At 43.5% G+C, this 14204-nt stretch overlaps 2 protein-coding genes across 3 annotated transcripts in view; one reads left to right on the top strand and one right to left on the bottom strand.

The window, feature by feature from the left end:
* Positions 1 to 14204, bottom strand: part of nid2a (nidogen 2a (osteonidogen)) — a 33655-nt gene that overhangs the window by 3717 nt on the left and 15734 nt on the right. Inside the window, exons 15-22 of the mRNA XM_010790158.1 lie at positions 10367 to 10513; positions 9765 to 9893; positions 8066 to 8191; positions 7824 to 7957; positions 7624 to 7729; positions 7325 to 7458; positions 7117 to 7237; positions 106 to 180 (exon numbers count right to left, since the gene is read on the bottom strand). Coding sequence (XP_010788460.1) covers positions 106 to 180; positions 7117 to 7237; positions 7325 to 7458; positions 7624 to 7729; positions 7824 to 7957; positions 8066 to 8191; positions 9765 to 9893; positions 10367 to 10513 — 972 coding nt within the window. The remainder of the gene's footprint in view (positions 1 to 105; positions 181 to 7116; positions 7238 to 7324; positions 7459 to 7623; positions 7730 to 7823; positions 7958 to 8065; positions 8192 to 9764; positions 9894 to 10366; positions 10514 to 14204) is intronic.
* Positions 642 to 4581, top strand: LOC104961655 (uncharacterized). 2 transcript variants are annotated; one of them, XM_010789992.1, is made up of 8 exons: positions 642 to 769; positions 876 to 981; positions 1135 to 1268; positions 1346 to 1451; positions 1893 to 2026; positions 2572 to 2677; positions 4277 to 4406; positions 4490 to 4581. In XM_010789992.1, exons 1-7 carry the CDS (start codon positions 726 to 728, stop codon positions 4325 to 4327), a joined length of 681 nt encoding a protein of 226 aa, XP_010788294.1. In that variant the 5' UTR covers positions 642 to 725; the 3' UTR covers positions 4328 to 4406; positions 4490 to 4581. The 2 variants fall into 2 exon arrangements, with proteins under 2 accessions (XP_010788294.1, XP_010788288.1); XM_010789986.1 differs by lacking the exons at positions 4277 to 4406; positions 4490 to 4581 and adding exons at positions 2127 to 2232; positions 2347 to 2480 and having other exon boundaries at positions 2572 to 2665.

The following is a 14204-nucleotide window of genomic DNA, read 5'->3' as shown; positions in this document are numbered from 1 at the left end:
CATCTGATACACAACGTGTGGACTGTGACAGACCAGGTGAGACTCTTAAGTCTAGCTGCTGTTGCATACACACTTTTAAGTATTGGGTCCTTAACTGTTTGAAAGCAGTTGACGTAGACCCTGTGATGGCTTGGGTTTGTGGACTGTTGTTAGAAGCTTTCATGTTGGCAGTAATATGAACTAAAAAACATGAAAAAGTACCTTTTGTGTGTACACTATAATTATGTTACAATCGTCAGACGGTAATTGTCAATTTGTTATTTTTACCTGCTGAATGGATTTTATGACGTTCAGCCCTTTTAACTGTGAGATGTCAGAAATAAACACTTCCCCTAACATCTCTTTGAAATCTGCCTTTATAAAGTACATGTGTAGGTCTTACACAAAGCTCAGGCTAAACAACCAGCAGTAAGTCGTAGCCTATGCGTGAAGGACATCATTATTAAAACACAAAATGATTAAAGACATCTTTTTATTCTTGTAGGGACAAACATTCCAGATGTTAAACAACTTTACAAAGATCAAGAACATATGACTAATGTCTAAATGTTGTCCAGTGTTACTCCATGTATTTTTATAACTTAGATACAAGAAAATGCATATAATCCTGTAACTGTTCACCTTAATCTGTCCAGATGAGCCCGAGCGTCCTAAGACTCACTGTGAGCACCACAGAGACGGTGTGCAGACCACCAGTCCAGAGGGATATCCTATAGCTGGAGCTTATGTTCCTCAGTGTGACGCTAACGGACAGTACACATCATCACAGGTCAGCGTCTGGTGACAGAGTTTAATCTATACATTTAATGCAGCCTTGAGTTATATGATGAAAGTAAAGCCCTATTTAACATCAATTGTTATTGTTTTTGCTACAGTGTCATGGTTCCTCCGGACATTGCTGGTGTGTGGATGAAAGGGGACAGGAGAGAACAGGAACCAGGACTCCTCCTGGTGCACCACGTAAAGACTGTGACAGACCAGGTTAGGGGAAGGGTCTATTCTCTTGGCGTCCCTTGGGCTCCAACACAACATACACTGAAGTAGAACTTGTGGAAAGGTTTAACTGGTTACATATTGGTTATTTCTATTATGTATTGACTCTGTTTTTACTATTGCTATATCCAAAATCTTCAGATGAACCAGAGCGTCCTAAAACCTACTGTGAGCAGCACAAAGACAGTGTTCAAACACACAGCCCAGAGGGATACCCTCTTCTGGGAGTGTATGTACCTCAGTGTGACTCCACCGGACAGTACACATCTCAGCAGGTAAGATCTGTTCCTAATGAGACACACAGCCTCTGTTTGGGCTCTGTTATTGTTAAACTATCATTGTTGTTTTTCAGTGTCACGATTCGACTGGATATTGTTGGTGTGTGGACAGTAGGGGACAGGAGAAGGATGGAAGCAGGACTTCACCTGATACACAACGTGTGGACTGTGACAGACCAGGTGAGACTCTTAAGTCTAGCTGCTGTTGCATACACACTTTAAAGTATTGGGTCCTTTAACTGTTTGAAAGCAGTTGACGTAGACCCCGTGATGGCTTGGGTTTATGAATTGCTGTTTTGAAGCTTTCATTTTGACATTTTGGATGTCGCCATCTTTGTTATTCAATGCCAGAAATGACCATATTTGGATGAGAGGGTGAAGATTAGTAACCAGCTGATGCTAGATAGCAGGCAAGTCGGTTGCATCTGTAATTCATATTTGCTGATATATTTCTTTGAATGCTATTTACGGCTAGCAAAATGTTGTTAAAGCTAAATAATCTACTGTGAAGATTTGATAATGAGCCTTATGGACTGAAGAGAAGTTTCCCATGCAGGGTATGATCCTAAAATAACACCTGTGTTATCTATGGACTTGTAAAAATATATCACTCTTTTCCAGATGAGCCAGAGCGCCCTAAGACTCACTGTCAGCACCACAGAGACGGTGTGCAGACAACCAGTGCAGAGGGATATCCTGTTGTTGGAGCTTATGTTCCTCAGTGTGACGATAATGGACAGTACATATCACAGCAGGTAAACACTTTCAGACACTTTGTGGATAAACTTGTGGAGTAAATTGGAATTGTGGACGTATAACCTGAAAGATCTCCCCCTGATCTTCCCCCTGCTTCAGTGTCATGGCTCTACTGGACATTGCTGGTGTGTGGATAATAGGGGACAGGAGAGAGCAGGAACCAGGACTTCAGCTGGTGCACCACCTAAAGACTGTGACAGACCCGGTGAGACTGCGTATGATAGCTATAAATGACCTGATGAATGCAATGTATGACTTGTGATTTTCCTAGACATATTGTATGTGTAATAACTTTGTTTAACTTGTAAATGTTTTCCAGATGAGCCAGAGCGTCCTAAGACTCAGTGTGAGCACCAGAGAGAGAGAGCTCAGACTACCATTCAAGAGGGATATCCTGTAGTAGGAGCCCATGTGCCTCAATGTGACGCTAACGGACAGTACCTACGACTCCAGGTTGGCATCGACAACACACCTGCTTTGTTATTGTTTTTTGCCATTGTTTAATATTACTCTTTACCGACATTTTCTTTCTTTTTTGTTTTAGTGCCACACTTCCACTGGACATTGTTGGTGTGTGGACAGTACGGGGCAGGAGAGAGAAGGAACCAGAACTCCAGCTGGTACACAGCCTAGAGACTGTGACAGACCAGGTGAGACCGTCATCAAGTACTTCTGCGTCCAGGCAAAATACAGTTCAGAATAAATGGGAATGGAAACTATGGTAATTTCCTTTCTAGGAAAGAGTCAAATGAGAAGATCAATAGATAGACAAGTGATCTTCTCATCTAATTAAGAATGATTTCTTTGTGACGAGACATTGTAGGCATAAACATTGCGATTTTGACTATTTTGCTTCCATAGCATAATAATATCTTGTTTCAGACAAGAAGAAAACTTCGCAAATAGACATTAAGCTGTTTGCGTTGATAGTAGAAAGCACACTTTAGAACAAGGAGCAGTGTAAAACAAGCATTTGCACTGAAATAAACAAACAAGTATTACCCTTTGAAAATTCACAACTCTCTCTCTCTCTCTCTCTCTCCCTCTGACCCTGTGATCCTCTCTCGCCCTCTCACTCACACTCTAATGTACACAGAGGCCTTTCTATAAATTCAGCTCTGGCTATAAATTCCATTTATGACCCTCCAAACATCTGAAGTGGTCACTTCGTGGTAGGATGAGCTGCCAGCTGTTGCTAGACAACCAAACCAAAACAAGACAGGCTGCTCGACCAGCTGAGTTACAAAAACAGTGTTACACCCAGACACACACAGACACACACACACACACACACACACACACACACACACACACACACACACACACACACACACACACACACACACACACACACACACACACTGTGCTCAGCATTTTTTTTAGTCTTATCTGAAGTCATTACTGCTCCGTCTCATATTCAGCGGCACTCATTCCCACCTGGAAGCTGCACAGCACGACCACAGACCAATAGTCCATGATGAGGGAGGCGAGCGCATTTCCTGCCCACATTCATATCCTCTGCTCCAAATCAGGAGAGGAACCCAGAAACATGATTTGCATGAACGGAAACCCATAATTTGACAATTTCAGATGGATTCTTAAATTACATCCGTACCAAATGTAGAAGTTTACGTGATGCAGGCAAACATAGACATTAAACTCGTGAATGTGTGTGCCCACATAAGTGACACAGCTCACTGCCAACACACTAAGTCAGCCCTAAGTGGAAATATCATTGACTTACTGGACAGTCCACATGCTGTTGATTTCTGGGAAGAACATCATGTGGTCAAACAGTAAATTGAAGTAAAACCAAGTGAATCATACGACTGGATTGCAATACTGCTGGAAACACATCATTCTAATAGTTCAGTCAGTATTAACCTCTCTTAACTCTCACAATAAAGCTATTCTCACTGTCCTTTCACATATTAATCTCATCTCCTTAGTGTAGCAACTGCACTCTCACATTGGAAATGCACAGAGGGCCAGAGAGGGGCCAGTATAAACATTAGTGGAGGCCTTAAGTGGTTTCAGGTTTACTTTTAAAGCTCTCCTATAAAGTGAGTTATTAAAGAGATTTTTACAAGGTAAACAGTATTGACAAAAGCAAGATGTGTGTGTGAGCTTGTAAACAAACAAGTTACAACAGAATGTGATCTCAATTGTCATTTTACAACAATGTAGAATTAAATGTAACTTTAAAAACATTTACATAATTGGGTGTGTTTGGTTGCCGTCCCCCTCAGGCCCCGTGGCTCCGACCCAGCACCCCGAGAGTGTGTGTGAGCGATGGATGACCAGTTTGATCGAGCACTATGGTGGAAAACCAGGGGCTCAACAATACGTGCCTCAGTGCGAGTCGGACGGACAGTTCAGGTACACACCACAGAAAGGAAAAACAGCAGATGAAATTGTTTATTTTAAGGACAAATTACTAATGAAAGCAAATTGTCTCTCAGTCCAGTCCAGTGTTACGGAGATACTACGTACTGCTGGTGTGTGGACCAGGACGGGCGCGAGGTTCCTGGAACCCGATCACATGATGTGGTCAAACCTGCATGTAAGCACCTTTCTACCTGTCTGTTTATATGTGGTCAAAATAACTGATTTTCCAACCAACCGTGGCTTTTTTTTAACCAATCCACTCTTGTCCCAGGCCTTCCCTCAGTGGCCCCGCCCACCGTGCGCCCCTTGCCCCGCCCAGATGTGACGCCTCCGCCAAACACTGACATCACACTGCTGTACGCTCAGGGACAGAAGATAGGAGCGCTGCCTCTCAACGGGACCCGACTGGATGGAGCCCGCTCCAAAACACTACTGACTCTACATGTAAGGGATGAATATAGCTAGATTTGATTCTATTTTTACTTCTGGTGTCTTTTTTCTTAGTTAAACGTAGATCATTACAACATTGTGTTGCAAAATATTGACATTATTTCCCATTTTGAAAGCCTCTTATCTCTCTATGCTCATATTCATATGTGTGTGTCCAGGGCTCCATAGTTGTTGGCTTAGCCTACGACTGCAAAGACAACCAGGTCTATTGGACGGATTTGTCTGCAAGGACAATCAACAGAGCTTCGATTGCGGCCGGTGCCGAGCCAGAGATCCTCATTAACGCGAGTAAGAACCAACACCTACCCTCCTTCATTTCCTTTATATCAGTTGCATGTTTTAAATGATTTCTAAACCCTCTCTGCTCTGTGTAGATCTGGTCAGTCCCGAGGGTTTGGCAGTGGATGAAAAGCGCAGGTTGATGTTCTGGGTCGACTCGAACCCCGACATGATCGAGAGCGCCAACCTGGACGGCAGCGGGAGGCGGACGCTGTTTGACTCCGACTTGGTCAACCCTCGAGCCATCATAGTGGTCTCTTCCACTGGGTAAACACCAGCTTCTATTGTTCTCTTTAGGCAACGCGCAAACACGAGCTATTCAACTTACACAAGCTGCACTTCTAAAGCCTCGGGGCGGTTTCTTCTGGATTTGCCAACATCTCTTCCCTGAGCAAGAAACAAACAAACTCCCACACACTCTCTTCACGATCAAGTGTAACATCCTGGAGGTGCTCCACAGAGGCCGAGTGAGACTGCACCGTACACACAGGGGTATTACATGAGCAGCGGAACGCACAGATGGTTTCAGACCATTATCACGGCCATGACAAACACATTAAAGTCCTCAGACAGGCCTGTGTCTCATTCATTAGTACAGTGCCCGTTACATGTGAAGCTATTTGGCAGAAACTCCTATTGAGTAACACGACTTCATCAGAGTGAGACAGACGCTCGCAGGAACAAGGAAGTATCCCTTTAAAAACACATGTTTGATAATCTGTCGTAGAAGTTAATTATAGTGTAGCACCAAACTGTTCCAAGAAAAATGTACATTTACTGATGCTATTAATCCTACACACACACATCTTTCAGACTAACAGGAATAACATCTGCTTTTCGTCATTGCAACTGATCACATAATAAACAGGTATGCATGTGTTATTCTGTGTGCATGTGTGTTTGTCTGAGAGAGAGACGGTGCTTGTGTGTGTGTGTTATTGCGGTGGATACAAATGATTAAACATCGAAGCAATAACCCAAATCATAAAACTTCTAATGTGTGTTTCAAATTATTGGTTTGAAAGTTTACAGTCTGACTGAAGGCCAAGTACGTGTGTGTGAGTGTGTGTTTTCTGACAAAAAGCCAAGTCCTAAAGGTAATTACTGCTTCACACGGGTACACTTATGATTAAGCATGTGCTCTGTGATTTCAACACATGTTGCCCTTACACACACACACACACACACACACACACACACACACACACACACACACACACACACACACACACACACACACACACACACACACACACACACACACACACACTACTAACGTACTACGTACGTAACGTACGTACGTAACGTACGGTAACGTAACGTACGTAACGTACGTACGTACGTACGTACGTACGTACGTACGTACGTACGTACGTACGTACGTACGTACGTACGTAGTAGTACGNTATTTTTACCTGCTGAGCGGATTTTATGACGTTCAGCCCTTTTAACTTTGAAAGGCAGATTTCAAAGAGATGTTAGGGGAAGTGTTTATTTCTGACATCTCAAAGTTAAAAGGGCTGAACGTCATAAAATCCGCTCAGCAGGTAAAAATAACAAATAGTAATTACTACTATAACATATACTGTACACACAAAAGGTACTGTTTCATGTTTTCTTAGCTTCACCTTACTGTTTTACTGGACGCCTTTTAGCTCAACTTCCCACCACACACACAAACTCTCTGAAATGATATCACCTGTTTTTCCAGGCATTCCAAGGCTGTGACCCAATGACCTCAGTAGTGCACCACTTACAAGGTTAGACAAGCACTCACGTAAACGTGCTGTCTGTTTGACTTGTCATTGAGTTGAGGAATTAGGGGGTACAAAGGTCAATGTTTAGCGAGAAATCCTTGGATAGGCATGACAGAATCCACCTGCCGACGCTGGTTCTGTTAGTGCACATACCAAAACCGTTTGGAGCTCTCATTGGAGGCTGATTAGAGGGAGAGGTCTGTCTGTTTGTGTACATGTTCCTTTCTCACCTGGTTTGTCACAGTCTGTGGGCGGTGCGCCAGGTGAAGTCCTGGTTCCTGCTCTTTCCTGTCCCCTACTGTCCACACACCAGCAATGTCCGGTAGAGCCGTGACACTGAAAAAACCACATTTTATTCATTCCAAGCAGCCAGATTTATACCATTTAGTCAGTCAATAAGCTCATTACTCATTAGATCCTGACCTGAAGGGATATGTACTGTCCGCTAGCGTCACACTGAGCTACGTAGGCTCCAACTACAGGATATCCCTCTGGACTGGTGGTCTGCACCCCGTCTCTGTGGTGCTGACAGTGAGTCTTAGGGCGCTCTGGCTCATCTGGAGGGATACAGATGAACAGAATATTAAGAGGTGATGTATACACTAGTCGTATTCTTCTCTTAAATTCCAACTTCTTTGGGAAAGGGTTAACAATGAAACAATCACTCTTTGATGTGTTTCAATAAAATAGGCAGTGAATGTGTTTCTGTGTGTGTTTCTCACCTGGTCGGTCACATTCAAAGGGGGCTGTTCCAGGTAGAGTCCTGGTTCCTGTTCTCTCCTGTCCCCTGCTGTCCACACACCAGCAATGTCCAGTGGAGCCGTGACACTGTAACACGTTGTTAAATGTTTTCAAATCCACACGTTGCTTAATTTAACCGTCAAACGTGCACTCTAGCACTTATCAGTCGCTGCCCACCCACCTGCAGAGTCCGGTAGCGTCCGTCAGAGTCGCACTGAGGGATGAAGGCTCCCACACTGGGTCTTCCTGCTTCCCCTCCACTCTGCAGGCTGTCCCTGTGATGCTCACACTGGCTCCTCGGGCGACCTGTCTCTGCTGTAGAAAGAAAATCACATGCGTTTGGTTTTCTTCTTCCCTTTGTCGTTTCTTTTGGATATGAACTGTATTTCATATCGTGCTTCCCTACGTGGTGTTTTTACTGACCTTCCTCCTGGGAACACTGGAAGCCGTCCCCATAAAACCCGGGCTGGCACTGACACTGGAAGGAGCCCAGTCCATTGATACATCTGGCACTGACGTGACAGGGAGAGGAGCTGCATTCATCGATATCTAAGAAAAAAGTGTAAACACATCCTCAAATTGAAATTTCGTAATAAATTCAAATTCTACTACGTTCATAAATCTTAACTGATATACATCTGGCTGTAAGTTATCTTATTTGTTTTGTGTGAATTCCACCGCCTTGTGTCAAGTCTCTGTCAAGCAGGGAGGCAGGGAGGGTTTGAAGAAGTTCATCAAAAGTTCACACTGAAGGGTGAAAGGAGGACACACACCTCTCTCCTCCACACATTCCAACGCAAAACACACATTGTGTCGTGTCTCCATTTGTCTTCCACTCTCACCCCCTTTCTCCTGTCTAACCTCACCCTCTCACATTAGTCCTCCCATTCCCACCCTTGTTGGAGCATTTGTCACCCTTCCTCCCCTCTCGCTGTGTTTCCTAGCTTTTGCAGCTGTGCGTTACTGTTGTTGAAGAAATGTGGATCCCCTCCAAATATACAGCTCATTCAGGAACATGCAGCACTACATGCTCCAAAAATACGTGACATGGCTCCCATTTGGATAGACGATTTGTTTAGAGAGTGTTCATTTCTTTGCACGTGCAGAGCATCCCATTTACCACACTAACAGTGCGTGCAGGCGGACACCGCTTGTTCAGCAGAAAGCAGTGTGTTATGTGGTTGGAGTTGATATCTCTGTTGGTCTAGTATTTCAGATAACATATGTAATGGGGCTTAGCTCAAATACAAACCACTGCAATGGGCTTGTTATTCATTTTAAACAATTATTAAAAGGTGTTGAAAGATCTTCAACAGACACAAAAACACATGCTTTGAGGTACGGAGCAGTTGCCTCAGTGGGAATTATTAAACCACCTTCGATAACATTAAAATATCAGGCTAGTGAACATCTTTTTTTATTTACCATCGCTGCAAGGCACTAGGTCGGGCCACCACTTTCTTCCATGTTGAAATATAACAACTATTGGATGGATTGCCATGTAATTTGGTTCAGACCGCAGAGGATAAATCCTCCTGATTTTAGTGATCTCCTGGGGTTTTCCACCACCACTAACATTTTTGTTTTTTAGTGAAATGTCTCTGCTTTGGATGGATTGCCGTGAAACTTGCCACAGACATTCATGTTGCCCCAAGGACAAATGCTAATTACATTAGTAGTCCTCTGAGTTTAAAACGGTTTCACTTGTAATGGTAAATAAAGCAAAGAAGATTAATCAAACAACCAAATTAGGTGTCAGTTTAACAACATCTGGAATAAGCTCACTTGTTCTCACATTAGCCACAATAAGCTACTGGCTATACCAGACAAACAAAGTGGAATGGAAATATTAAACAGGCTGAGGGTGTGTTTTATTGCATAATAATTTTTGCACTATCTTTTCAAAGTTTCTTTCTTTAACGTTTCATTTAATGCAAATTCCAAGACCAAATAACTGCCTTACGACATTCCTCTTAGCCTCAGCTGTACTTTTGTTTTGTTTAGTGCTAATAAAACAGTTTCCAGGAAGAGCTCAGAACCCAAACCCATCTCCTGTGTAAATACAGTTAGGATAATTGTATCTAAACATCCCAAAACACAGCTCTGCGTTCATTGCACTCACCGACACAGGTACGCCCGTCGAAGCCGAACTCGTAGCCGCTCTGGCACTGACAGCGGTGGCTCCCGGCCAGGTTCATGCACTGAGCATGAGCACCACATGAGCTCAGGCCCTCAGCACACTCATCTATGTCTGCAGAGAGAGAGAGAGAGAGAGAGAGAGAGAGGGGTGAGGCAGTGAGACAGTGTTTCTCACCACATGCTGCATGTGTGTTTGTGTAAAAGCTGTAAATAAGGGGTCATTACTGGTGCTCTTAGGTCGTATACAGTGAGTGCCTGCATGTTTGAGTTACTCTAACCCACACCTGGATTCTTGGCTGCGTTCTGAAATGTGTTGTGCAATACACAGGGCAAAACTACACGAGGAGAAGAGAGGAGAGGAGAGGAGAGGAGAGGAGAGGAGAGGAGAGGAGAAGAGAAGAGAGGAGAGGAGAGCTTGACCTCTTTATGCTTTTTGGACAGATGTTGATGAATCCCAGACACACTGCCTTCAACTTTGTCTAAATGTGTTATTGTTATAAAAACAGTTGTAAAAGCAGTTGCAATGTTCCAGATTCTTTAACAGGACGCTGTACGTGCATGTCCATATAAAGGGGTGACAGGTACCGTAGCAGTTGCGTCCGTCCCCTCTGTAACCGGTAGCGCACTGGCACTGGAAGGCCTGGCCCTCCTGGGGGAGGCACTGGGCCGTGGTGTCGCAGTCATGGCTCCCCGAGTAGCAGGGGTTCACCTGGTCCGGCCCCGCTGGCTCCACTACAGAGGAGCACAGACACATTACAGGGATAAAATAGATATAGTGATCTTTGTTGTATTATACATCAATGAACACATGCTGCCTGGATGGGAAAAATCTACAGTAGCTCAGGATTGAGTCTGAAGGTTTTATGGGTAATCCTGCCCCTTGGTGCTCGTCTATATAGCACATGGTAGGGTTTACCATCCTTTATAGTCCTGGAAAATGGACAGAGATCCTTTCATTTGGTACAAAATAGCTTAACAATCATGTAAAACACTTAATAAAAGAACAGAAGTAGCAGCTGTGTATGTGTTTGTGCATTAGCGGGTAAGTTAGTGAGGCATTTCGGATAAGATGCCACGTAAATGCAGTCCATTGACCAATTAAATGAAGCGGAGTAGGACGATAAATTAGCAAAGGGTGTATAAACTGTAGTAACAAACGTTCAGAAAAATGTTGGAGTGAGTCCTAACATTTGTTCAGTGCGATTCATCTAAATAGACAAACTGTAACAATTTAGAGGCAAGACCAATCTACTGCACAGACTATGTTACATTTAGAATGTCCTGAATTGAGATGAATTTGATTCGACAGTTAAAGTCTCAATGATTGCAGCGTTGACTCCAGGACAGCCTAACCAGACACACATGTAAAATCACTCCAGATTCCCAAAGGACGGTTTCCTCTTAGGAAGTGACTCCCTTCATGTTCTCAATATTCACCATATGGATAATGTTAGACACACACACACATGAGAGAGACACACAGACAGGGGGATGAGTGAGCGGATGTGTGTTCGGGGTTTCCTCATACCAACGCACAAGACAACTTAAAGAGCAACCCTCGACTGATTTCTGGAAAATCAGGAAGACAAACAGCAGAGTGAAGAAAACCATGGGAAACCATTAGAAAAGAATGTGAAGGACTTATAAATATTCCCAGAATTAAGTGACGGCTTAAAAAAATGTTCCAGACAAATAAAGGGTGGGTGGCACAGTGGGAACCCTTTCTCTTCCAACTCTATCTAATTAACCGAAAAATAATTAGTAGTATCAGTTTAAAAGCTTTTATTTGTGGACAAATTATTGAAATGATGCTTTCAAAATGTCATAAATATTGTGTTTTTAAGGAATCTTCACACAGCACTTCTGATGGATGACTTTGTTTCACATCGTCTAAACATGTCTAGAAAATACACGACAGTAATGTGGTTTTCACCGGAGAGCCATGTTGCTCCACCTACTAAACGTTTTCCCACTTATTCCATATCTATTTAATTGCATTTATCCACAAAAATAAAACCGCCTAAAACAAAATAAAAAACCTCTCACGACTAATATCTGTTTTTAATAATAAGTGTTTTATGATGGACATTTTCTTTACAATCCTCCACTACAAACAACAACACACACACTTACACCTAAACAAAATCAAACACACAGACACAGCCATTAGGCACAGCTTGATTCCATCTCCTCAGGCCAGAGGCCAATTTTGGCTCATTATCAAAGACAGAGCGAGGGGGGGGGGACTCTTCAAAGTCCTGAATGTGGCCCGGGAAGAAGGGGAGATGAGAGGGTGAGATACACATGGATGGGAGAAAAGACTGAGGGGTAATTAGAGAGAGAGAGGCAGGCAGAGCAGGCGAGCGGGAGAGAGAGGGGTGGAGAACACACACACACACACACACACACGTAAACACACACATCGCTACACACCATCAAAGCAACCAGTACAGTTTCCCACCTGTTGCCTTTTACAAAACTCCTCCACACACACCGCACTAGTTATAACGTTATGAGTCCGGCGGACGTGCACGGGCTACTCTGCTAATCCAATGGACCGACCTTATCCATCCATCATCGCTGACTTTTACTCACACGTTCAACCAACCTGGGATTTAAGAGAGTGTTGTTTGAAGGGATGATAGCAGCATATGAGTTGCCCTTCAGTGCCTGGCGGTCAGAACCAAACCGCCTCTGCAGCTTCAATCTGAGTTTAGCGGAGTAGTCAGAGAATACACCTATTACAGTACTTGCCCACCATCGTTTTTTGTTATTTTTTCTGATTGAAATTAAACCCAGTATATTATTTTGCAGGTGTTGCCGCACATGTTCCTCAAATAAAAACTCTCTTTTGTAAGATACTAACCGCCAAAATGGGCCGAATCTTGAATAGAAAGGCCAGACACTTATTCTTATGGTTATAACTTATGGTCTTGTTGAACAGTGTGAGTAGGGTAGGATTGTGAAGATTGATGTAATACTTTGTTTCTTTTTTATTCCATTTCCACTCATTCGATATCTTGGAACATCTTAAAAAGCCCAAACCAGTGTTTCCATTTGCTGTAGCGCATGAAACTCTATATATGAAAAGCTGTCCCCAACACCTTCACTTAAAATAGTTCAAGAGAGATATAACAACACTGATTTATACTTTCTGACAGCTGTTCATGAAGATGTTGACGGAGACTGAAATCAGGTAAAAGGGTTCCCTCTCTGTCCGTCTGTTCAGTGTCTCTAGCTCTTCTGCAATCTCTGATTCTCATGACATCAGCGGGCAGCTATTCTGCCCGGCAACCCCCCCACCAGAAAATCTGTCATTGGCTGGGATATTATTTCCCAGAATGTGTAAGACCCTTGAACGCGCACACATACACACACACACACACACACACCACTTAACCCGTGTTTACAAAATCCCCTGATCCCCGAAAGCTCTTCCAGCTGTGCTCCGGGTGTATCAGTGTGTGTGTGTGCATGTCATGTGTGAGATGTGTCATCATAACCTTTTTAATCAACGTGTTGACGTCTAAATGACAGAAACTTGGTCTGGGTTCAAAAACTGGGGGGGAGGAAAACAGTATCTCGCTCTTTTCCGCCATCATTTCAGGCCTCTTGTCTCTATCTGGTTTTCATCAGATAGAGTGGGTTTAAGAAAGCACGCCCACTGTGTGTTGACAGAAAAATAATACACTTTATAAAAAGAAAGCTGGGAACTCGCCAAAAGAAACAGGATGATGTTGGTCAAAGTGTGGATATATCGAAAATTGCTCTATATCACTCCATAAGACGCTGCCAACAGTCCACATCTAAGTCAAAAATGCCAATCCATATGAAAACACTGTTAAATATCTAAAGTCAGCTGTGACGCAAATTGCGGTTGCAATCATCCTTAGGGGGGTGTAGTGGGTCTGCAGCCTTTAGCAGACAACGAGCCCAGAGACAGCCGAGGTAATGCAGACATTTGGACATTGTTTTCTATGGTTTCAATATAAATGATCCCTCAGCGCACAGTGTGGGTGTTTATAGCCCGAGCTGTGTCCAACTCTGCGCCGTGGTTTAGCTGAGGTTTCTGTGGCAGCGCTGCAACAATTACAAAACCTCATGTTTGTAACGCCTCCAGCCACTTACAGATTGACAGGGATGTTTTGGACTGGATGCTCGGTTCTCCGTGATGGCTGATGCTGGCCTACATGTGATGGGTATATCTGCCTGACCCCAGGTAGCCTATACTAGGGTTGCCAGAAACTGACCATGATCAAAATCGATTATTCGGCAGCCCTGGCGAATAATAATCGATTATTCGACCAACCCCCTGTTAGGGTTAGGGACGCAGGCTTCCTCCAAGTTTACAGTAAAACAAACTGGTGGTGTGACCAATGGCCATTTACAATTATTAATACTATTACTATTATTAGCATTAGTC

The sequence above is a fragment of the Notothenia coriiceps genome, unplaced genomic scaffold (assembly GCF_000735185.1).
Source record: "Notothenia coriiceps isolate Sejong01 unplaced genomic scaffold, NC01 NC01_scaffold00001466, whole genome shotgun sequence".
NCBI lineage: Eukaryota > Metazoa > Chordata > Actinopteri > Perciformes > Nototheniidae > Notothenia > Notothenia coriiceps.
Note: the sequence above shows the minus strand (reverse complement) of the source record. Positions and strands in the feature narration are given on the sequence as shown.

Excerpts from the sequence above, each read along its gene's own strand:
- LOC104961655 (XM_010789986.1), top strand. The coding sequence starts at position 726 with ATGTTCCTCAGTGTGACGCTAACGGACAGTACACATCATCACAG. Across the intron at positions 1,452-1,892 it reads TGTGGACTGTGACAGACCAG|ATGAGCCAGAGCGCCCTAAG; the intron begins GTGAGACTCTTA and ends ACTCTTTTCCAG. Across the intron at positions 2,027-2,126 it reads GACAGTACATATCACAGCAG|TGTCATGGCTCTACTGGACA; the intron begins GTAAACACTTTC and ends CCCCTGCTTCAG.